Genomic DNA, 24,729 nt, shown 5'->3' with positions numbered 1-24,729 from the left:
TTATAAAAATGTATATAATTTGACAAATTTCTACTGTTATTTCTACTGATACAGTATATTGCCCACCCTTATCCTTGTATATATGGGAAATAGATGCTCAGGTTTGTCATCAAACATTTCTAGCAACTGTAAAGCAAAAATGTATTACCCCACCTGTGAGCGATGTTCTCCTACAGCAAACTGTATAATAGCGAAGTTAGTTGTATGACTGCTGTCGATACGCTCTACAGTGCTGGAGTCAATCTTCAGCTCATTGCTGATCTCAGCACTCTGAATGAAATCCTCCGTCTTCAGGTCCTCCACCCGCTTTAGTTCCCCATCTGCCAACTGGATGATGGAGCCCTTTGTGAAGTAAGGGGGCAGGGAAGGGGCTGAGGGTGGTGGTGGAGTCGTCAGCAGGCTGGCAGGGGCTGGAACCACAGGCAGATGCAGCTGGGCTTGAACCACAGCTGGGGCAGAGTGGGAATATAGGGCCGGAGGTTCAAAATTCTCCACTTTGGGGGCCGTTGAGGTGACGAAAGCATGGGGCAGTGCCGCAGACAAGTGCGTTGTGGTTGATGTAGCAGTATCGGTTCCACTTACTGGGATGATGACCGGCTGAGTTCCAGGGATGACCAGGTGCTGGGGTAGGCTGGTGTGGTAGCTGAGAGGTTGTTGGTGCCCTGTGCCGGCAATGTAACCAATGATGGGCTGCTGGGTGGAGTAGAAATTGGTGGAGGGGAGGCCCAGGGACAGTGACTCTGTGGTGTTATGCGTGGTCTGGATAACTGCATGGGGAGACAGTGTGGTAACTGCTCCCTTCAGATTGTCCACAGGTGGAGGGGGAGGAGGAAATGGAAGGGAGGCAGAGGAGGAAGAACTGCGGGACACAGGTTTGCCTGCACAAATCCCTCCTTTTTCAGTGTGGGATGCTGGGGGAGGCAGCTTGTCCAGTGAACCTCCGGGATCAGCAACACTGGAGCTATGACTGTTTGGAACCAGCACCAACGAGGTCCGCATGGCTGTACTGTCCTGCGCATATTCAGCAGGTAGCACCACATGCCGAGCCTCATAGTGACGTGGGCTCTGCTGCTGGTGAATGTGGTGCTGATGGGAGGAGGAACCCCCTTTGGCAGTGCTGCCCTGCTTCCCTGCACTGGACTCGGGAGATGGACCAAAGCGTCTGTCCTTTTCCAGCTCTCCGTTCAGCACCACCCTGGACCTTGTCTCCTCTCTCTTGGGTAAAAGTCCATCTGTGTACTGAACTAAGACCTGCGAGGGGCCACTGAGGGGGAGCGTGTGGTGAGGGTGTAAGTGTAGAGGCAAGTGAGCATGGGGTGATGGAGCAGTCCGAGGGGATACGCTTAGAGGAGAACCAGCAATGTGGACGTATTGGGTGGAGTGGGCTGAAGAGGTGTTGTCAGTTGTGACCAGGCCTGAACGGCCCAAATTATGGTGATGGTCAATTTTGGATGCTGGAGAAATGGAGGTGCTGGCATAAACCTCACGTTGTGTGGTAGTGGTGGCAGCCGAATGGGGAACTAGTGGAGAGATGTAGCCAGCATATGGTGCAGTATACGGAGAGCTGATGAAATGCAGATTATGAGGCAGGGGTGTGTACTGGATGGTGCCAGTAGGCTGAGAGAGGGGTGACGTGTACACTGCAGGTATTGTGGTCACTGTAGGTAGAGCTCTGGTTGAGTGCGTGGATGAGGAAGGAACGCTTTCAGCCATGGCTGACAATGGTTTGTATTGAGGCCCCTCAGGTTCTGCGGAGGTGCTGATGTGCTGCCGCCCTCTGTCATGTCCGCTTGCCAGACTGGCAAGCCAGGCCAGGTTCCCCCCACGCTGGCTATCACTTGCAGGCGCCATCACCATAGGCCTAACCTCTGAGGGCAGAGTGCTTGCTGGGATTTCACGCTTCTTTGGAGGCAGGCATTCATTGCTCCGCTCCTGGTTTGACTTCATGGTGTCTGAGAATCTTATACCACACTTCCCCCTGTCTTTTCTGGCTCTTTTCCGCTCCCTCTTGGTCTCAGCTTGTCTTGCTAACAGAGTGTGCCCTCTCACTGATTGGCTCGAAGCGAGGATGGGGATGGGGTAAAGAGGAGAGTGGTGGTGAGAGGGGAAATGTCCTGTGCCTAAGGTTGGATGGACACAGATTTCAGTCTTAAGCAATGGAAGTCACACCTGCTGTGGGAGAGCGGTCCATGCAATTCATGTGGAATCATTTCCCTCTGAGAGCGAGTCTCCAGGACAGCAGGAAGAACCTGAAAAATAACCAAGGCATTATTAAGGTTATTTCTGTTTTAAGACAGGCCTATTTAAACTCTGTCAAGACACTTTAAAGTAAAAAGCTAGTTAAGTGCATTCAACAGCTTTTAAAAATATCCCTATACATGTGAGTATGCATCAGTATCTTATGGAAAACACTCATAGTGTGTGTGTTTGGAGTATGTAAGTGTAGGGCAAGATGGAACACACAGTGCGAGCATCACTGATAATGAACCGGCACTGCACTCAGGGCCTATTTGAAACCAGCAACACATTCACCACCATGCAACACACAATCACAAATTAGACTGGAAGCTCATCTACTAGGCTATACTGTGAAAATGTGATATAAACGTCCTACAGTTTAAATGGAATAGCATTCGTAACCCATTTTACTTCCGTAATGAGTCATTTTTCTAAAAAAGGATATTCAAAGAGAAAAAAAGTGCAAGCAGGGACTATTTTATCTATCACGAATTTACTGAATTGTGAAAAGTGGGTGTTTATATGGCATTATGGAGATGGATTTGAATTGACAAATGACTTGCTTTCAGTATTAAATGACTACATTAACCAACAGCCCACATTTCTTAGGTGACATCAAACAAAAGAGACGAACATTTCAGAGACGAAGCAAGTCACATATTGATGCAAGATTACAAACAGAAATGTTTTTTCTTTGGAATAACATGCACTAATGAATTAATGAATGCATACATAAAAACTTTCTAATTGGATTGATTTGATGTTAACTTTAAGAGCTCTCCATCAAAGTAGGAAGCCAGTCCCCTTTTCGTCTCCCTCCCACTCCAGAGAGTATGGGGATACACGTGACGAAGCAGTGATGTTGTGCAGTGTTATGGCTTGTTTGACATTTCTCCCTGAGCTCTACTGATTGGACCCATTCAGCTGCGTCTGTTGTCCAGAACTGGTGGGAGGGTGGTTTTGCATGATAAACAGGCCCTGATGATTTAACAAGTGTCGCAGTGCTATAAAAGAGCAGGCGGATCTTCTGTGAGGGAAACCTACCATTTAAGCCGGTCTGTATAGTGGCTTCCTTTTTTGTGTGTATGCAACACTTACACAAAAGTAACTAAATGTCCCATAGTATTACTATGATGTTTTAGATATGTACAATGCTAGCATCATGTTTTTTGGACACACAAGTATCTATGGTTTACTGGACATGACACCACGCTAATACTGTACTATGGTAGCAGTATAGTATTCTTGGATGTATCTTGGAGTAACAGGTATCAGATGGTAGTATCATAGTATATGCAAGTACCATGGTAATACTATATGATGCACTGTACCATGGTGTTGCACAATACTATGTTTGTTTAGACATGGCAATGTATTCTATGAAGTATGTAGCATGAAGAACCAGATAAATGACGTGGTATATGAATATGGTGATCATTTAGAACCATGATGTATATCAAATTACCATGGTATTACCATCCGATACCATCACTATATCACTGAAGTGTGCCTGTCAAACTCCATTTCCTCAGACAATGTTTTAAAATTGGACAAAATAAGAAATATATATTTTTGTTCAAAGTTTATGTTTGGGTTCACAAAGTTCATGCCATCACTTAAAGCAGACACAACAGCCCTCAGCTGATTACAAACAGCAGGAGCATGTCCTCTCTGTTTGCTCTTAAGTCAAAGTAGTGTAGAAAGGTTACACAACAGCTGAACATCATTGATTGACGCTATTGACATTGAGGAGGGTGTTTATTCTCAGCACTCTCTCAATCAGTGTTTTCTACCTCTTTTTTCTACTTTTCACCCACATCCAGTTACACTCTCATTCCTTCCCTTTGGCACATATATCTTTTCATCTCTCTTTGCACCACCCCCAACCTCTCTTGTAAGTCTTTTTCCTTTACCATAATTTGCATCAGACAAGGGCAATCAAGCGTGTTAATAACCCAATTATCATAATCATTTTAATTAATGATTTAAGTAATCATGCATGGTAGATGACAATATTATCCAGATGGTATTATAACTTACTCTAAAGGCAATTCTAAAGGTTTAAACTGGTCTCTGCCAGGTCCTTGAACGCTTGTGGAGAACTAAAATCTTTATGATGAGATTATATTTGAAAACTGATTAAAATGGTAATCAGTGATTCATTGTTCCCAGTTTGATGTACGATACATCTCGGTTTAGTCTCTGTCTGAAAGAGCATATGATATGATATATGCTTCCCATGAATTAAAGCACAACCAAAGACACTCTTCTGCATTTGAATTTGTGTACTTATCAGCCACATATATAAAAAATAAAATCAATATGGTGTGAAAACCTTGGGGGAAAAATAAGTAGCAGAGAACTATGAGCTGGACGGCTCTTTTCATGTATAACTGCAATAGGTAACAAGAAAGTTCCCTATGGTTAAATTGTACTTGTTTGTTTATTTACTAGTTTAAACATCTCAGTACATTTTTGTGGTTGTTGTTAGCATGTCATAGGTCAAAGAACATGCAGGTAAATGGACAATGCCACCATGGCACGTGTGGAATGTACACTTCCAAGAATGTATTGATGACTAAGTACAAAGCATGACTGGAACTAAGACTATGTCCAAACTATGGAAGTCAATGGGGTCAGGTTACGGACATTCTTCAAAATATCTTATTTGTGTTCAGCAGAACAAAATAAACTCATACAGGTTTGGAACAACTTGAGGGTGAGTAAATGATGACAGCATTTTCTTTTTTAGGGGGGTGAACTATCCCTTCAATAAATATTTAGATATATTTATCAAAATGACACTAATAAAAATAGCAAACATGCGCAGCAAAATTACTAAAACTTTAACTAAAATTTAAATTAATACAGAGGTTGGAGCCATAGCCTTGTGAGTATCCTTAATATCAACCTGATTTTGAGTCCCAGCTCAACCTCAGGTCGATAATTTCTCATTCAAAAAACTGTAACAAAACAAAAATAATACAACAAAATACAAGCTCAAATATTGTAGAAATCACAGAGCTTTTCAAAGAAATCTCAGAAATTTTTATAACTATTAGCTGTTGTTTTTATCATCTCATATTAGCCTATATTATTGTGAAAATACATTGAGTATTCCTAATTCTAAAAATGTTTTTGTCACACTGCAAGACTATTTAAATGAACAGCAAAAAAGCAAAAAGGTGTTTAAAAAAATTCATTAAAAATACATTTACATAAATAATCTAACAATATTATGTATTTTTTATAAATAATTTTTAAAAAGAAATGTATGTATCATTATATAATATACAGAGTATATACATATAAAATATATATAACATAATAATAAATTAATATACATTTATAATTCATTAAATTTTAACCTAAGTCTGACAAAAAGTTAATGGAAAAGTTATTTGCCAAGTTCAAGTCCCAACTTGGTTAATTTCTGATCCTGTTTCGCTCTCTCCTCTCCTGTCACTATCCACTCGACTTCACCCATCCAATAAAGGCAAAACATATAACTCAAAACTTTGAATGAGAAAATAATTGACAGTATAAAAACAAAACAATCATAACTAAATATCAAATCAAATCATTTAAACTCTGTCCAGCACCAACCCCAGGGACTAGAAAAAAGTTTCAGATGGAACAAAAACATAATAAAACTCAGTCTGTCAAACTGACAGATAATATTATAGGTATCAACCTCTATGGACAACTGTGACTGTGGCTGCATGCTACATGCTCGTAGTATGTACTAAATAGGGATGTTTAGTACATACTACGAAAGCATGCAGCCACTATATTACAAAGAAAAGCAGAGCATAAGAGAAAGAAGGCAACAGTACGAGAGAGAGAGGGAGGGCGTAGTATATTCTCAACTCAAATGACTGCAGCTTACACATTTCTATAATGAATGTCTGATACTGTAGGGAGCCAGTTAGGATTAATGACACTGATGCAAATGGCTGGTATTTTGTGTACACACACACACACACACACACACACACACACACTCACTCACTCACAAACAAGCCTCAGTGTGTCGCTGTGGTATCCCGGGGAAAGCCAAGTCCTAATCTTTCACAGTTGGGTCCTCTCAGCCCTGCCTGCTTATCCCTCAGGATTAAACCCAACACACACACACACACACACACGCACACACACACACACGCACGCACACACACACACACACACACACACACACACACACACACACACACACACACACACACACACACACACACACACACACACACACACACACACACACACACACACACACAGAGTCAGTCAGTCATATTTATAGAGCACATTTAAAACCAACAGCTGTTGGCCAAAGTGCTGTACAAAGTGTAAACAGGTATCCTAATGAGTAAACATAAAATACAGAAATAAACAATACACTGCAATTTATACCACTAGGTCCACTTATGACCATACGCAACAGTAAATAAGTGGGTTTTAAGCAAAGATTTAAAATCAATGTATGTTGGTGCAGTCTTTATGTAAGATGGCAGATTGTTCCAAAGCTGTGGAGCGGCCACTGAAAAGGCATGATCTCCTTTCAATTTTAAACGTGTCCTTGGAACAGTCAGCTGTAGACTACTGGTTGACCTAAGTTTTCTAAAAGCATTATGATGGGATGAAAGGAGATCAGAGATGTATGGAGGAGCCAGTCCATGCAATCCCTTATAAGCAAACAATAGTGTTTTGAACTCAATACGAATGTTGAGTAATGTTGGAAGCCAATGGAGAGAGAACAACACTGGCACACACACACACACACACATACACACACACACACACACACACACACAAACACACACACACACACACACACAGCAGGGAGGGAGCAAGCAATCTACTGACCTACATTAGCGAGAACACTATGCTACACCTACACACACACACACACACACACACACTTGAAAAATAGCAAGCACATAGCAACAGGAGACCAGCACAGTGGCTCATTCAAAAACTCATTAACACACACACATGACGCACACACTCAGACACACACCTCCACTGCTTCCTAACTGTAAACTAAAGCGTAGTGAGAGTTGAGAGAGAGAGAGAGAGAGAGAGAGAGAAAGAAAGAGAGAAAGAAAGAGAGAAAGAGAGAGACTGCAGTATAAAAGCCTTGTCAGCTGGATCTTGCTGAGCGCACAAGGAACAGAACAGTATCAGATGACCTGAAACCTAAACTTATTGTCCTCCATCAGCCCTGGCAACACTATGAATCACGTCCCCGGGGCCTCAGAGCCACGGAGAACCGCGGGGACAAATCAGAGACATTAATCAAAGACATTCACTATGAATCTAACACAGACATGAATGAGAAGAAGCATGGGCTCTCCGAATGCATTTCTCTCCATAAAAACCCACTCGCACCGCAATAATGCAGCACAACATGTCATCCACTGAGATCTGTGGGCTCCATTAGTGGGTCAATGGGAGATGACCGTGAGGATGACCAGGTTTAAGTCAATATAACCTCAGCATTATTGACAAGAATGCAACTCTGTGCACACAGCCAAATGCATTGATTTAAAATGCAAAAACTTGGAAACAACTATCACAATAAAAATAAAACCATGGAAGGCAATATATAATGTATTACATTTATTTTTATACTGTGCGTGTCATGCTATACAGTAGTAACTAAAATTATTTCAAACATAATTTTTCAATATTCTTGTATAATTATTAACCATGATTTTTATCACGTCATATTAATTGAGACACTACATGAAATATTAGAGTATTTCTAAAAACTGATATATCTGCAGAAAAACAGAGTTTTACATTTTAGCGTAAAAACCAATTTTCTGAAAGGACCTTATCCGACATTACCTTTAAACACAACATATTAACACAGTATTCATTGGGGCCTATTCTTACAGACTTTTTATTTACAAACTTAAAATTATAAATATAATATATATGCTTACATATATATATATATTTTTTATATAATTTTAAAAATAAGTCATATAAAGACAGAATAAAAATATATAATATAGATATGTATACTTAAAAATGTATATCTACATACTTATAATATATAAGAACTTATTATATAGATATAAATATAAACGATATATACTTATAACAATAAATAATACAATTATGTAAATAAACATAAATTAATTTACATTTATAATTTAATACATTTTAGCCTAAAATCTGAAAAAATTTAAGTCTACTTCTTAAACCAAAAGTGACAGCAGTCTCAAAACCTCTAGTGAACTTATTACTTCATAGCTACTGATAAATAACAATAGCATAAAATAACAGTTTAGAATGCATCTAAGATGCTCAAACGTGCTGTCTAGGCAAGTGGCTCACTAGCATTTAAGACACAACCTTACTGTACTGTAGATCTTTCCACACTTTTCTGAGGCGCTTTCCCTTTAAAAGGTGGGCAGATACTCACAAACTGTCCCAGTGCCTGATCTCTACAATGAACAGCACAGAAATGCATAGAGCGAGTGAAACGGAGACAGGTTGTAAAGTAGAAACGACGTAAGGAAAGAAGAAACAGAACACTCTCAGGAGAGAGAGAGAGAGAGAGCTTTGTAGCTGCATGAAGAAGTGCAGCTGAATGACTTGCACTTTCATGTCCAGAGATACTCATAAAGAACATGAATCCTAAAGACAAGACAGAGAAAGAGAGAAACTGTACAAGAACTCACTAACGTTTCTGTGCCTTATGAACCTTCACAGTTCGATCACTAACGCTCAACCACTTCATCAATACAAAACCAGAGAACTTGAATTACAGTAGACTGCATATCTTTTGGCATTATCATCAATCGCGTAAAGAGTTTTGGAGTCTTAACTCTAGCAATATGCACATATTACACATAGTTTGTTTTGCTTTTTTGCTTTAAAAAGCAGCTTAATGCGCCAATGTGTTGACTACTAATTATTTGAATCCATTTTATAAGTTCAACAAAGCAAGGGTCTTTTTAAGTACCACCTGAAAGCTGCGGTAATACCCTTGGCTACAGTTGAGAAACACACTATAACTATAACAGAGAAGTGCTGGACACAAATAGACATGCACAATCTCTAACATACATGCATTTGAGTAAAACACATTGTAGTGGGAGTGTGTAAAAGCTTACCTTGTTGTTCAGAGAGGCCATTTGAGTCGCTCTCTCAGTCTCTCCCTTGTTCCCACAGGAGCCACACAGACACAAAGACACCCTGACACCTTACGGCGGTACAACGGTGTGGCCGGCGTGAACAATGGCCCTTCCTGCTCTAAGTCATGGCTGTGGACAGACACTGCCCCCTGCCCCTCCGGGCCCCGTGTGTCACACAGGAGCGCTGAGCTCTGAGCCCTGCCTGCAGCACTCAAACGTGCGTTATGCAAGGCCAAGCCAGGCCATCAGTTCTCCCCTCTCACTCGCTCGCTCACTCGCTCAGCTCCTCCCATTCCTCACCTCACTGCGCACCATCAACTTCATCAGGTATTCATTCAAAAAAGACACATGCCAGCTGGCAGCGTGCCCAGACTACACTGCTAAAGAAAGAGAGAGCGAAATAATGAAAGAGAGGCAGAATGAGGGAGGAGATCAGGGAGAGAGGGAGGGATGTACAGAAAGACGGAGGAGGGAGGCGAGGGAACGAGAGTACGAGGGAAATCGAGAGAGGGGGAGAGAGCGATTGAGATTAAACCAGAGAGAGATGAAGAGATACTAGGCGGTTTCTTCTGCACTTCTATGTCCCTGAGCAGTTGATTATTATTCAAACTAACAGATTTTCTTTTTGCTAAGCGAAGATCACATTAAATCTGGAAACTTTTCAAATGCCTTTTTTATGTTGCTATAGATTTAAATCAAATCAAATCAAATCAAGTATATTTGTATAGCGCTTTTCACAATACAGATTGTATCAAAGCAGCTTCACAGTATTAAATTAAAATAAAATAATACAACAAGGTTTGTTTCTAGTGGAATTTATTGATTGATAGAATAAAATTAAATATCCCCAAAATATCCCCAACTGATTTAATTGCTTTACTCTTTTTAATTCATCACAACATTTCACAAAATCTATTATGAAATGACCTAAAGAGTAAAACCAGCACTAAGCATTACTACTGTAAATGCTTTAGTTTAGGGTCGGTAATATTTTTTAAATGTTTTTGAAAGAAGTCTCTCATGTTCACCAAGGCAGCATTACTTTGATAAAAAAAAAAAACAGAAAAAAAAAAACAGTATTCATCCTGTGATGGCAAAGCTGAAATTTCAGCTGATTTGTTGCTCAAGAAACATTTCTTATTATGTCAATGTTAAAAAAAAAAGTTGTGCAGCTTTAGCCTGGAAATCCAGACCTAAATCTAAAAGATTAATGGTCTGGCGTCGACTAATGAAAATCGCCCAGCTCGAGGGGCGGCACCAAGCATGCATTTGAAAATCTCACTGCACGCAACTGGATAACACTACAACCAATCACAACAATAAACCCCACACGCTTAGCTTCCAGCGGAGCTAACTGGTAGATTATACTCTTACCGTATCCGGTCGGCAAAACAGCAAAAACGTCCTTCTTGCAAAGGAACGATTCGAGCGGCGTCTTCTGTTCCTGTTTTAGATAAAAAGCCAACTCTAACTCGTTCATTGTAGCGGCCAAAGCCGTTTCAAACAACTGGTATTCATCCATAGCCATCTTGCAATGTTTACTAATGACTTCGACGTCACAGCGCTGTCGTCATCTGTTTAGCTCGCCTCTGGCCCGCCTATATCAGATAACCCGATGTGATTGGTGCAGCTCAGATCGAGGGGCATATTTAATGAGCATCATTACTCGACGCCAGAGTAACTCGCTGAGCAAATTCAACTTGTGCTCTCGCGAGAACTCTGGATTACCAGGGTAGTGCAGCTTAGTATTGTTGTGGAAACTGATATACATTAAATTGAAACATTATACATGTCTTTACGGAAACTTTTGATGAATTTAACGCATCCTTGCAGAATAAAAGTGTTAATACTTTATATACTTTAATACCAAAAACACAAAAAATAAAATAAATAAAATATAATACTCAAATTACAACTGTGGCATCATACTTGTTGACCAAGGACATAACAATGTCAGTAAATAAAGCACAAAACATCAAAAACATTTTGGTTACACTTTAATTGTTACAGTGTAATTATACATTAAAGTATACCGAGTAATATTAATTTACAACGTACTAACTATAGGGTAAGGATCAGGGTTTGGTTAGGGTTAATTGCATACTGTTATATTACAACAGCAACATGTAACGTGTAACAAAGACACTAAAATAAAGTGTTACCAATGTTTTTTTATTTATTTATTGTGCATCATTTCTAGTCAAACTGAGTGTCATTTTAACTGTGCTATTTAGGATACAAACAATATGAAATTAGCCTTGGCAAGACTAATCTACAATTTTAATGCAAAAATGTCTCAAATGTCATTTTCAGCACCATCACAGAATGATGTCAAACACAATACATCATTATCAAAAGTGTATTAAGGGGGTTTATTTTCTAAAAGTGCTTCATAGCTGAAGAAACAGGCCTAAAGACAGACTAGTCTCCCTTACATGTGCAGTATGCACTCCCACACATGGCAGAAGAGCACACACAAACACAAACCCACACACACTTCCACAGAGAGTCAAGGCATTCCCAGGATTAGAAGCTCATTTCAGGTGAGCTCAATGAAAGCACAAGGGCATTTTGACGCTTATCCCATACAGCAACATCTCATCTAATTGGAGGTCTCTGAACCTCTTAGTTTCTGCACCATTTAAAAATCATATGCCATATAAATACTAGAGAGAACTGTTGCAGTTCTACTAACTCACCAGCAGGTGGTGCTAGAGACAGCAACGTCTCAGATTCATTGCTAAAGGCTAGTTTGTTTAGCTGACCTAGTTAGCTATGCAGTTTTGATAAATATATATTCTGCTCATTGGTTGTGAGGTGGTGCGGTAAGAGCGGACAACAGAAATGTCTCCCACAAAGGAAAAACGAGATTCACTCTTAAAAATAAAGGCTCGTTATTGGCATTGATGATTCCAAGAATTCCTTTGAATGTTCCATTGCACAAAAGGCTCTTTATAGAGGAAAAAGGTTCTTCAGATTATTAAAATGTTCTTTACATTAAAAAAAATATAAAAAAAAGTTATTTTGAACTTTGGTTCTTTTATTGTTCTTTTATTTTATAACTCCTCTTTTGGAACCTTTATTTTTAAGTGTTGAAAAAGAGGATGACAGCCAGGGTTATTCAAATTAATTAACAAAAAACATTTTAAAAAATCTGTTACTTGATATTAAATAAATGTTAAATGAAAAAAGATATTTACTTGTTATATTTTAGGTTTAACTTAATGTACAAAAATGACAAATTAAAAAAAAAAAATATAAAAACTATATAGACAATTTAAAAAACTAATGAAAATGATAAACAGAAGTAATTATTAAAACTTTAAGATCAAAATGAAAAAGGAAAATATATAAAAAACAAAAATAATTTAACAATACTATGACAGTATCTCAAATGATGCTAAAATAACACCAGTGAAAGCTCAAACTTCCTCTGTTTACGCTCACATTATTTAAGAAAACAAAGTACAGCTTAGCTAAAGTTCTCTACCATGCCTAGAAGGAACATGCAGACATTTTCTGCATTTCCCACACTGATTTTAGTGGAAAGTCCGCGGATGTATGTGGTATGGATTTAAATGTGGTAAAATGTGTTTAATGAAGTACTAGACTATTATTGCTAGCTGAAAACATCCTCAAAATAACCAAAATATGGAATAAAGTACACAGAAGGGGTGCTCAGAACTTTGTGAATGATGCTCGCTGAAGTTCTCCGTGCGCAGACTCCATGTGGGCCTGCCGACGAGTCAATTTAACGCACGACCGAACGCGTCCCTATGGGCCGTGTTATGGAAAGCATGAGGCAGTCAGAGGTTGTCAGTGCTTTGAGCTCGGGCTCGGTCATTAATGTGAATCAATCTGAAGCGCAGCGCATGACGGGCACGCAAGGAGTTCCCTTGTTAGGCAAGGGAGTGTGTGCTGTTTACAGAACTGCAGTCATCAAAACAAGCGGCACGGGAAGGTTTGCCTGTTGCTGTGGCAACAAATTAGCTATGCTCACCATTTCTGAGCCTTTGGGGTAATTCAATTAGTTTTCGTGTGTTTACTCTGAGAGACTCGCGTGCAGTCACCTGAGAGATTGATAAATGGACGGGGGGGGGGGGGGGGGGGGGGGGGGGGGGGGAGAAACAAAGAGATACAGACAAGAGATTATGAGGACAGACAGAAGTAGAGTAGGATAAAAAGGCTGCAACTGCTAACTACCTGATAACATAATATCCCCTTAAATTATTTTTGCAGGAGATGAAGCTCTTTACAGCGGAGAACATCTTTCTCCTCTCTACAGATTGCAGTCATTAAGTAGGAGAAAAAGAGTCCCAATTTAAAGTCCCCATGAAATCAGAAATGAGGTTTTTGGGCTTTTAGTATGAATATCTTAGCCTTAAGGTTATCTATAAGATAGTGTGCTCCAAAACAGTGACAAAATTTGCATTTAGAAGATGCAAGCACTCAAAACTTAAAGTCTCTCACTTCCGCTAATATGGATAAACGATTTTGATGACATCACTTTGCACTTCACTTTGCTGCTAATCAGATTTACGCTATAGACACTGAAGCTGCGGCTGAAATCAGTCACTTGTTCACACGATTAAAACAACACTATATACTATACACTAAACACTATATAGGGAATAGGAAAGGATTCAGACAGTGTAAATATGCTTTCTATTGGGGTGAATGAAGTCTGATTTCGAATGAAGTTAGTTTCACACGAGCCGCCGCACAGAGATAACAGAGAGTACCACAAAATGTATCGGAACAGCTTTATTTCTTTGGAATCCTGTCATGCAAGTCATAAATTGTGATATATTGCACATTATTCAAGAAAGACTTTCAGTTCTTAAAGACTGTGAAACTGAAATGCTTAGCAACTGACAACCAATCATAAACTAAGCGATGCTTGTCTCGTTAATTATGCATGAGCTTTGTACAGTTGCAGAAACACTTCCTGCTTTTAGTTCCGGCATCTGAGGGAAGTTAAAGGTCCCATTCCATGGATTATTTTTATTATTTTATCATGTTTCCAGGGGTACCCTTATAATGTTAGTATGTTTTTTAGATCAAAAATTGTTATAATTTAGAAATAAAAGGCATATTTCCTAGCCTGATTTCATTCCCTGGTTTGAACACTCTGTTTGAAGGGGCGTGTCTGCTGTGAGACTTCAGTGTAAACGCCCTCTGCTGTGATTGGCTGACATGCTTGCATATGAAATATCTGGCATTACATGTGGAACTATCTGGAAAACTTTTACTATTACAGCTATTATACGTTTTTACTATTACAACTATCGGGATTAACGAATCGTGAGAAGTTTTTTAAGTATTTAGATCTATTTCAATCACATAAAAAATTGCAGTGAGTGTTGAGCAGATGACAGCCTGTTGATCGCGTGAAAAAAGATCTTATCATTGCAACGCAGTTTCTGCACTCACTAATGATTTCACCAATGCAAACATGAGGCATATAAATACAGTAAGAGCTTCGTTGTGCAGTGTAACAGCGTCATTTATTTCATAACGAGTTTTGGCAAGTGTCCAGATAAACTCGCGCTGTGTGATTGATTGACAGCTTGGACGATTGGAAAGGGATTGTTCTTTGATCGCTTTCTGTATATTAATCACAGTTTAAGTAAGATTATTTTCATCCTACTAAGAGAAACGATGTTAAGTTGATCGCTACTTCCATATTAAATCACTACTTACCGCTTGCTGGAATATAGTTGAAATTGCCCCCTTCGTCAGTATGAAACGCTGAGAGAAGCCTGCTTGATATTATCCCAGGTTAGAAAAACAGTCCGTGGTGAAATGGACAGAGCAAACTAACAACTTCGAATTAAACTTTTGCGGTATCCGATTATAGATAAACATCAACCGTCTGTTGACATTTCGCCATCAATACGCCTGTGTTCCTGTGGGCGGAGGTTAGTCTAAACACGGTTCTGGTGATGTCACTAATGAAGGAAGTAGAGGGGTGTAGTCCAATCGAGCCGTTTTTTGTAGTCAACTTCTGTTAAATAAAATATCTCGCTTGGCATTGAACTTTGAGCGTTATAATTTTACAGATATTATTTATACTCTAACAACAACATTACACACTAACTAAACTTTGAAACATGGAATCGCATGCAACGGGACCTTTAAAAGGGTCGAATACAACAGTGCTGGCAAATGTGTAACTGGAGAGATACAGAATGATATTATATTAATTTTAAGATGACCAGAGCGAGCATTATTGTGCTGTACTTCTCCAATCAATGTAATCAAAGCAATATAATATAATATAATATAATATAATTAATATCCACTATTATTCAAAAGTTTAGGGTCAGTAAGATTTGTTTTAAAGATGTTTTTAAATAATAATTAATAATGTACTAATTCAAATTCATAAAAATTTAATTTAAGACATTTTATTTCAAATAAATTCTGCTTTTAAAACCTTCTATTCATATTCAGCAGCACAACTGTTTTCAACATTGATAATAATAATAAATGTTTCTTGAGCAGCAAATCAGCATATTAGAATGTGATAATTCAGCTTTACCATCACAGGAATAAATAACATTTTAAAATATATACAAATAGAAAACTTATTTTAAATTGTAATCATATTTCATAATATTACTGTTTTTACTGTAGCTTTGATCAAATAAATTCAGCCTTGGTGAACATGAGACTTCTTTCTAAAACATAAAAACAACCTCACAGACCCCAAACTTTAATAATATAATATAATAATATATATATATTTTAGATTAATAAATTAAAGTGTAAAAAGCCTGATAGTTTCAACAGTGAAAGCATGATCACAGGTTGCATCTGGTCTTGAAATCATCCAACCTAATGGCTCTAACATGGTGGACGCCCAGACTATCACAGGCACATCTATTTTAAACTCTAACAGTTTCTTTTATCAAATTACTTGGAAACCCGAGTTAAAATCATATCCAAGTACAACACTGTTTTATCCTTGACACATGCTGCTCATCACAGTATGTATAAATAAACCTAAATAAAAAAAACAAATTCAAACAGCAATATGCACATACAAAGTTTTTTTTTATGCATGCTTCTATAAATAGTTATAGTTCTGTTTGCCTAATGCACAAAATGATTGGTTTCGTATCCCACTGAATGCTCAGGTGTGATGCACTCTTGCCATCTGCCAAGGAATTAGTTCATTCTGTGTGAATCTGACGGAGCAGTGATTTAAAAATCCACTCAAATCTTCACAGGAAAGCTCTGCACCATTCAGTGGAATGTAACCACCTCTCATAGCCAGATGCGTCCTTTTACATGCACACACACTGAATGCTTTCATACTGATATGCATTTTCACAAGCAGACCTGAATAGCAGCAAGCCTTTGATCGCACCTGCACGAGAGAGAATGGCTGTGACTCCCTCCGACTGTCTGCTGTTCAGCTGTGGCTTCCCTCTCTCTGCTTCAGTGTCACTGTGAACTCCAGAGACGTGTCGCCAAGGAGACACATCAAAAGCTCTATACATATGCAGAATGCGCACCCACGCATACATATGTGCATGAAAGAGGTCTCCCGCACAAGACTCCCAGCATGCACATTGCATAGAGTACTATATTACTTTTAAAGGCATAGTTCAATTAAAAAAGAAAAGAAAATTCTGTCATTACTTGCACTCATGTTGTTCCAAACCTGTGTGACTTACTTTCTTCAGTGGAACACAAAGGTACAAGGAGATATTTTGAAGAATGTCCTGGCTGCTCTTTTCCATATTATGAAAGTGAATGGGGCTGTCAGAATGTTGCAGCATAAAAGTTTCATTAAAAAAAACAGTCACGTGACTTTGTAATACTTTTGTAATACTAAAAACAGTCCACATGACTTTGTAATACTTTTCATTTGAGTCTCATTTTGCAGTTTGACATTCCCAGTCCCCAGGTGAATTGTTCCTTTAACCCAGTTCCAACAACCAACCACTTCTGTGATCATGTGGAACATTCTCCCTTGCTTGTATCACCGTCATCTGGCACTAACAACCCAACAATGACTCATTAGCTGGGTGAATAGACAGATTGGCACAGAGAGAGCAGCGCTACAGTCATACCCAGCATGCCCAGCAGCATTACAGAGTGGAGCATTAACCCCATACTGAGCCCTGAGGGGAGAGGAATGACTGCAGATTAACTTTATGTGCTTTTAACGTAAGAGCCCACAGCAAAATGTGAAGGCCGAATGCTGAGCTAACACCAGTGAGACTGCAACACTTCAGTCAGAACGAAAGTATTCAACTCTTCCGTTTGCTTGAGTGTGGGTTACCAAAATAATCTTAACAATCTCAGACTTTTAAATGGTGAGTGCGTATAATTTCATTATACTTTTATAAAAAAAAATTAAATGCCAATTTTAATATAAAAATCTGATTTGATAGCTAGTCATTGTTTTAAAATTGGTTTTGAAGTTTACAAAAATGACAATTGAATTAATTACACAATCAAATTACACAAAAATATGAGAGAGAAAAAAACAGGAAACTATAGGCTATAGATATAATTAGTCAAAATGTATCATGCAATTCTTCATGTTTTGATACAACAAATATATGTATGATCGTGTTATAATAAAAATAAAAAACGTCCTAAAGTATAGTAAATTCTTCTTTCTGTCATTCCCCTTTAAATCGAATTCAATTAAATTGTTAAATTCTGAATTTTGTCCTAACCTTGTTGGTGTGTTCAGTTCTATGTTCCTGAATGCTCCCTCCAGCACAGAGAGGCCTCATTCTCTCTTTCTGATAAGGGAATGCAACTGTAGCCGAACAGAAACTCATGTTCATTCTCTCTCAAGTCTGAGGGTGTAACTATAAATGATAAATGAGAGTGAGGGAGGTCTCTGAGGTCGGCCCAGTCAGTGAACAAAAATACTCACACACACACACACACACACACACACACACACACACACACACACATATTATTTATATATATATATATATATATAGGCTATAGTTATATATTGATAGCCTTGTACATGAATGACATCTATGATGACTGTTTTAATTAGCGTGTCCGATCGGAGGTGCACATTGCCATGGTGCTTGTGTCATTCTGAAATAATACTAGCACTGAATGACCTCTAAATCTGAGTCACAGAAATGAATAGCTCTCCTCTCTCCACAGAGACAGCTCTACAGAGCCAAAGCTTCAATTGAGTTCGAAAAGTGGAGATTAGATGCACATAATTGCAGACGTATGCCGGAATCTGGTTTCGACCTGAAATCGATTTCATGCGTGTGTTTGTCCTCAGCGCAAACAGTTGCCGGTGCCTCTGTGTCTTGTCCGCCGCTACCGCTCGATGTGTCCTTCTCGCCTTCACTCCATTCACAAGCAATCCTAAATCCGCCACTATGCAAAGTGTGTATCAGTGTGTGTGTGATGGATTACAGAGAGGCAAAGCACTGCTAAACCCCTCTATTACTCGATAATCCCACAGGAGTGTGTACACACGCTCACTAAGAACATGCAGACGTACTGACAAATACAGGCTAAAGATACACACGCTTGTGACAAATAAAAGGCAGAACAACACACACGCTCAGAGGAGACTGGGTTCAAGCAGTTTAATGGGTCAAGTCTCAAACTAGCACCAAAATATTTTAAAAGACACTTTAAAGCAATTACACAATCACTAGTAATACATATAAATTAATCGAAGCAAAGCTTACGTTTATAAGTATACTATTATGATTATTATTAAATATTATGAGCGCCATATTACAAGCTGCTTATGAGCTCCTATCAATAAAAAAAAAATCCAGCAATATATTTTTATCATTAAATATTTTATTCTTATAATACAGTTTTTCAATAATTTTTTTAGAAGTGATTACAACTATTCAAATGTTAAAAATAATGTTAAAAAATGAATGATTATTATTAGGTATTATCAGCAGTACATTATTTTTAACATTAGGTATTGTGATTGTGATTATGTGCAGTATATTATGATTAGTTACAATTCATTATTATGATCGGCATATTAAAAAGCATTCATTTGAAAAATTCTGAATTTTTTTTAATCATAAAATGTAATAAAATCTCTTTTTAAAAAATTGTAAATGGACATTTTGAATGCTTAAAAATAACATTAGAAAATCATGATTATTATTAGGTATTATGAGCAGCATATTATGATTAGTATTAGGTATTATGAGCAGCATATTACAATCAGCTTATTAGCTATGAATTGAAAGAAAAATGCAACTGCATGAAATTAGCTTCTAAAATTACTTGAAAATAGAAAATAATGAAAAATACAAACTAGTGGTCTCAGACTTCTGGAAACAGTATAAAAGAATACATTTTAGTAATAAAATTATTATTTAACCAAACAATAAATAAACATAATTAGTGTGTGTCCATAGCACTGTAAGAGCTCTCTGCTTCAGTGCACCGCCACTCACCGTCCTTTTGCATAAAAGACCACCGACCCATGTAGCAGCATGCAACACGCAGCCACAAACCTCAGAGCAACAGCCCATCATCACGACTGTACTGCTGAGAAAACCGACCCCTGCATACAAACTCACAGCTGCATCACGCCGAACCCGCAAAAGACAGAACATAAAAGTGGACCTCCACCAAACACACACAAACTTTGCACCAAAGCACAGCATGAGGCCCTGTTCAAAGCCATTCACACACTGTGAACCACGCAGAGAAGTCTTTATGTTCCTGAGAGAGCAGGGCCACAGGACTCAGGAGGAAGGCTCTTTGAATTGTGGCAAAATGGGACGACGTGATATTGTTTTTGTGTGGCCTTGTTTGGCTCTGCCGTGCTGGCCAAACTAAGACAGACTGAAGGGTTGGCTTGAGGACACTGCTGTGATCCATAACAATACTCACGTCTGCCCACACAGCACAGATTGGCTGATGTCCTGTACACATCATCAGGTCTGGGTCACAAAAATGTATTGGAAATGCTAATCTATGAATGTTACTGCATTAGATAACAACATACCATACCCAAATGACATCTCGAAAGAAATAATGCTAAAACTACATTTTGAGCCATCTTTTATTTTGTTTTATTTGTTTTATTCTGCTTTAAATAAAAGGTGCATATCTTAAACCGTATAGAATCAGCTTTAAAAAACATTCAAATCATTTAGTGGCAAATATATGTGATCATTTGAGGGATCGTTATTAGTTACATTTTGCAGCATTTTTTTATAAATGGCTACTATAGATCAAATTCGACCTTTTGTCATTGTACGCACTGACCTTATTTTTGTGAAACATTTTGCGTGTAAATTGTGCTTTAGGTATCTTTCTTCAAAACAAATGTCATTTAGTTTGACATTTTGGTACCACGTAAAAAAGAAAGAAATAATAATAATAATAAAAAAATATAGATTTTTTTTTTAAATAAAACAAGATTTAAAATAAATAAAATAAAATAAAATTACATAAGGGTCATCGGAAGCATAATTCAAATCCAAAACCAGTTCAAAACCATAACACATTGTGCTGTGATCTCTCTGTTCAGGCTAAACAGAGTGATATCTCCTATCCTGCGAACGCTCTCTTTAGCAGTCCTGTGATCATTCATTCATGACCAATTAAAGATTTAGATAACACTGAGGTAATAAATAGAGGGTGAGAAATAAGCATGACGGGCCAGCTCCCCACACAGACCACCTAAACCCGAAAACAGCACAATAGCCGATAGCATGAGAATCACACGGCCTGGTGCGAACGAGAAAGAGACTATAGTGATAAATACAGCCGCAATGAAAGACCCCTGACGGTGCTTTGAGTTTATGTACGAGCCAAACAAATATACACTCTTTTATTCTTGAAGCTCATAAAACACATTTCATGTTTTTTCTGTAAGCACCACCGACATTTTTTGCCATTTTGACCTTTGCTGTTGCTTAAACATGCCCTGTGATGAGGGTTACAAAGCAGAATATTGACGATTATTCATTGTGAGTAATCAGGAAGACAAAAATCCAGCGAATGTCAAACGTACACTCAATAAATCAGGATTGAGGCCGACCTGCAATAACACTTCTCAGAATTAAACTTCACATTCATAGCTTGGCTCTCCTTGACCCTGTTTTCAAAGGACAAGGATTTTTAATATAACCTCTATGAACCTGCATGTTTCTATCCTAACAAAGTTGTTGGTTTTACACAGAGAATGAGTTTGTAATGCAATTCATGCAACTTGACGCCACATATGAATTGTATGTCTTCTGCGTCGAGCTCGACGCAGAAGACATACAATTCATATGTGGCGTCAAGTTGCATGAATTGCATTACAAACTCAAACGCCACCAAATCCCTAGCCTGTTGGGAGCTTGTTTGGAGGTATATAATTGTTTCCAAGAATAAGCTGCAGTCAAAAATCATCCAGGCTGGTAACAAGTAACTAAAGAGTTTGAAGATAATATCAGCATTTTTTTTCAAGAGTGATGGAATGTTAATCCTTGTAAAAAAAAATATTTGTGAATGCATGCACTTAATTCACACTGACGTCTAGATTTTCAGCAGTAACAGTCTGACCTCTTGACCCAGTCTGTCAGACATAAGAACTCTGCCACCTGAGAATAAGAGCAACAGTTGTTTGGTTTCAGGCACAGCTTAAATGAACCACTTTGGTGATTAAAAAGGCAAAAGCAAACATTTGTGCTCTTGAGTCCCTAAAGGCCATTCAGTGTAAGAGGTTGTTTGGATAAAGGATAAATGTGTGAATGTGTGTGTATTTAGAATGAATGTATTATTAGAGCGAGCATTAGTGCATTGTTGAGTATCAAAGTAATTTTTAAGGGAAGTCCACTTCCAGTCCAGTTCACTCTGCAGTCATATTCGTAACACCCCCAGGTAGTTAATTCTAACCATAACTGAACAGCTCCTATGCTTAAATAAGTTAAGACTAATTAAATAATTCTAAATGATCAAAATCTCAAAACTAAAAAAAGATAATTTTACAAGTGAATTTAAGCATCACTCAATTATAATGTACAGTATGAAAAATGGATATTAATTTTGAGATTACTAAATAATGAAACAAAATTTATTTACATTTATTACCTCTTGAAAAATATTTATTTTAAGTGAGCGTTAGATGAGAGCATAGCTAATCTAAATGTAAAAGAGGAAATAATAAGCATGAACAATTAAATATCTAATATTGGCCATAACAATAAAAATAAAATATATGGAGGATTATTTGATAAATTAAAAAAATAAATGTATGTATTTATAAACTCATGGGGACCAAAAATATGTCCCACAAGGTCAAAGATTTCTGTTATTGCCATTTTTGTGGGGACATTTTGTCCTCATAGCGTAGGGAACAACACACACACACACACACACACACACACACACATACAGAGAGAGAGAGAGAGACCAGTTTGAAAAATCCAGTGTCTAAATAAAGTACAAGATATGACCTTGACTACATAAACTACACCTGCAAGACAAACTCTGCAGTCAAAATAGCCCCTATTAAGACCAATAATTATTTTATTTATTTTTAGGTCTAAATGAATATTTTTAGGTCAGAAACAAGTAACTGCTACTCAAAAATTTGTAATACCGCCATATTGTCACAGCCAGCTGGTCATCCCTGCTGATTCCCACCTCTAGGTCAAAGGTCAAATGAGTTCTGGTAAGTTAATATCACAGCGTTTCAGAGAGCTGGATGTTTATTCCTCTACCGTTCTTTCAATGTTCCAGAACCTTTGACTTCCAAGCGGCTCCAGCGAATGAGGGCCAGTGTGCTGAAAGACATGTTTATGCCAGCAGTGGACGAATCATTCTGAAAGTTGAGCCATTCAAAACTCTTTAAAAGAATGAAAATAGATGTTTGATACATGTCTGCATGTGAATGTTTGAAAAAAAAGAATCTAAAAGCGTGCAAACAGGTGCGAACGGGCACGTCTATGTGGATAGTGTTTATGCTAGTAATTTATTTATTCTCCCTCTTTCTAGAAAGCGCTCCGCTGAGATCACAGTGTGAAAGGACACAGTTTTAAGTGCTGAGGGGGAGAGGGATTCAGGCACAATGGAATGCCACCACTACTCCTGCCAAGAACACTTTTCCCATGCGCCCAAGAGCCAAGACTTCCCCCAACAGCCAAGAATAGCACTGCTGTCCTCACCAAACTCTCACTCTCACACACACACACACACACACACACACACACACACACACACACACACACACACACACTAAGCAAGCATAAGGTTGGGTTCTGCAGCACCCAAACTTCCAATGAGTCATGTGTGCAGGACACACACCTGACAAAAAATTAAAAAATTTGTTAAGATACACTCCAAACGTGTTTGTGGAACACAAAAGAAGACATTTTGAAAGATGTCCCAGTGTATTTTGTCTTCCCAATGAAAGTCAATGGGGTCCAAACACTCTTAAAGAGGTCATATTATGCCCTTTTGCAAAGTCATGATTTTGTTCTTGGGGTCTACTAGTATAGGTTTTCATGCTTGGATGTTCAAAATGTTCATATTTTTCCACATATGTGCTCTGATTGGCCGGCTGCACCAGTGTGTTGTGATTGGTCAACCGTTTCGAGTGTGTTTCGGAAATGTCACGCCCCTTACCATAACCATGAGTTTCAACATATTACTAATGCAACTCAACCAGGCATCGCCCCCTTTATTGCGCATGTCTTGGGTGGGAATTATTTATAAATGAGGAATATTGTAATGTATTCCGTTTAAGAAAACGTTTAATGATATGAAAGCTTTAGATTAAGTTCTGTCAGGAAGACTCAATTACTCCGTCACTTATTACCTTCATTACTATCCAATCACGTCTTTATACTTTTCGTATAAAAGATCGGTACTTACGCATGTTTGAGTTCGCAGATGCCGACGCGACAACAACCTCCACCCTCCCCACCACCACCAGGATGGTCCTGTCCTTACCTCCCAGGGGGGTCGGCTGCGCCCCTGCCTTCGTCTTCAGGCAGGAGATGCAGATCCGCTACCCTCAGATTACGAACTATGGACGGGGCGGGGCCTACGCCAAAGAACTTTATAATAATGCTTGCTGAGCTGTCAATAAATGTATGCTTCGTTACATCATTTTATCTCCCGAGTCTTTCTGGTAGAAGTAAAGAACCAGTATAAATAGTACAAATAACCTTCTTTAGGTTCCGTGGATGCTATGGTAGCTTCTTCATGGTAGCTTACTATAGATGCCGAAAAAGGACCTTTATTTTTAAGAGTGAAGAGAACACAGAAATTTGAAATCAAATAAGGTTGAGTAAATGATGACAGCATTGACTATCCCTTTAATGTTTTCACAAGCACATCGCACTTTGATCTTGCAGAT

The 24,729-nt window shown here is 38.4% G+C and overlaps 1 protein-coding gene across 2 annotated transcripts in view; it reads right to left on the bottom strand.

Moving 5' to 3' along the window:
* Nucleotides 1-24,729, bottom strand: part of atxn1a (ataxin 1a) — a 96,242-nt gene that overhangs the window by 4,052 nt on the left and 67,461 nt on the right. Inside the window, exons 1-2 of one of the 2 annotated variants that reach the window (XM_084131535.1) lie at nucleotides 9,363-9,602; nucleotides 154-2,249 (exon numbers count right to left, since the gene is read on the bottom strand). In XM_084131535.1, the coding sequence (XP_083987661.1) occupies nucleotides 154-1,947 (1,794 nt within the window). In that variant the 5' untranslated portion in view covers nucleotides 1,948-2,249; nucleotides 9,363-9,602. Of the gene's footprint in view, nucleotides 1-153; nucleotides 2,250-9,362; nucleotides 9,603-24,729 lie in introns of those variants that run through there. The other variant, XM_084131534.1, reaches the window with a different exon arrangement.

Source organism: Abramis brama (genome assembly GCF_963993115.1).
Source record: "Abramis brama genome assembly, chromosome: 12".
NCBI lineage: Eukaryota > Metazoa > Chordata > Actinopteri > Cypriniformes > Leuciscidae > Abramis > Abramis brama.
This window is presented reverse-complemented; position numbering and strand designations above follow the sequence as displayed.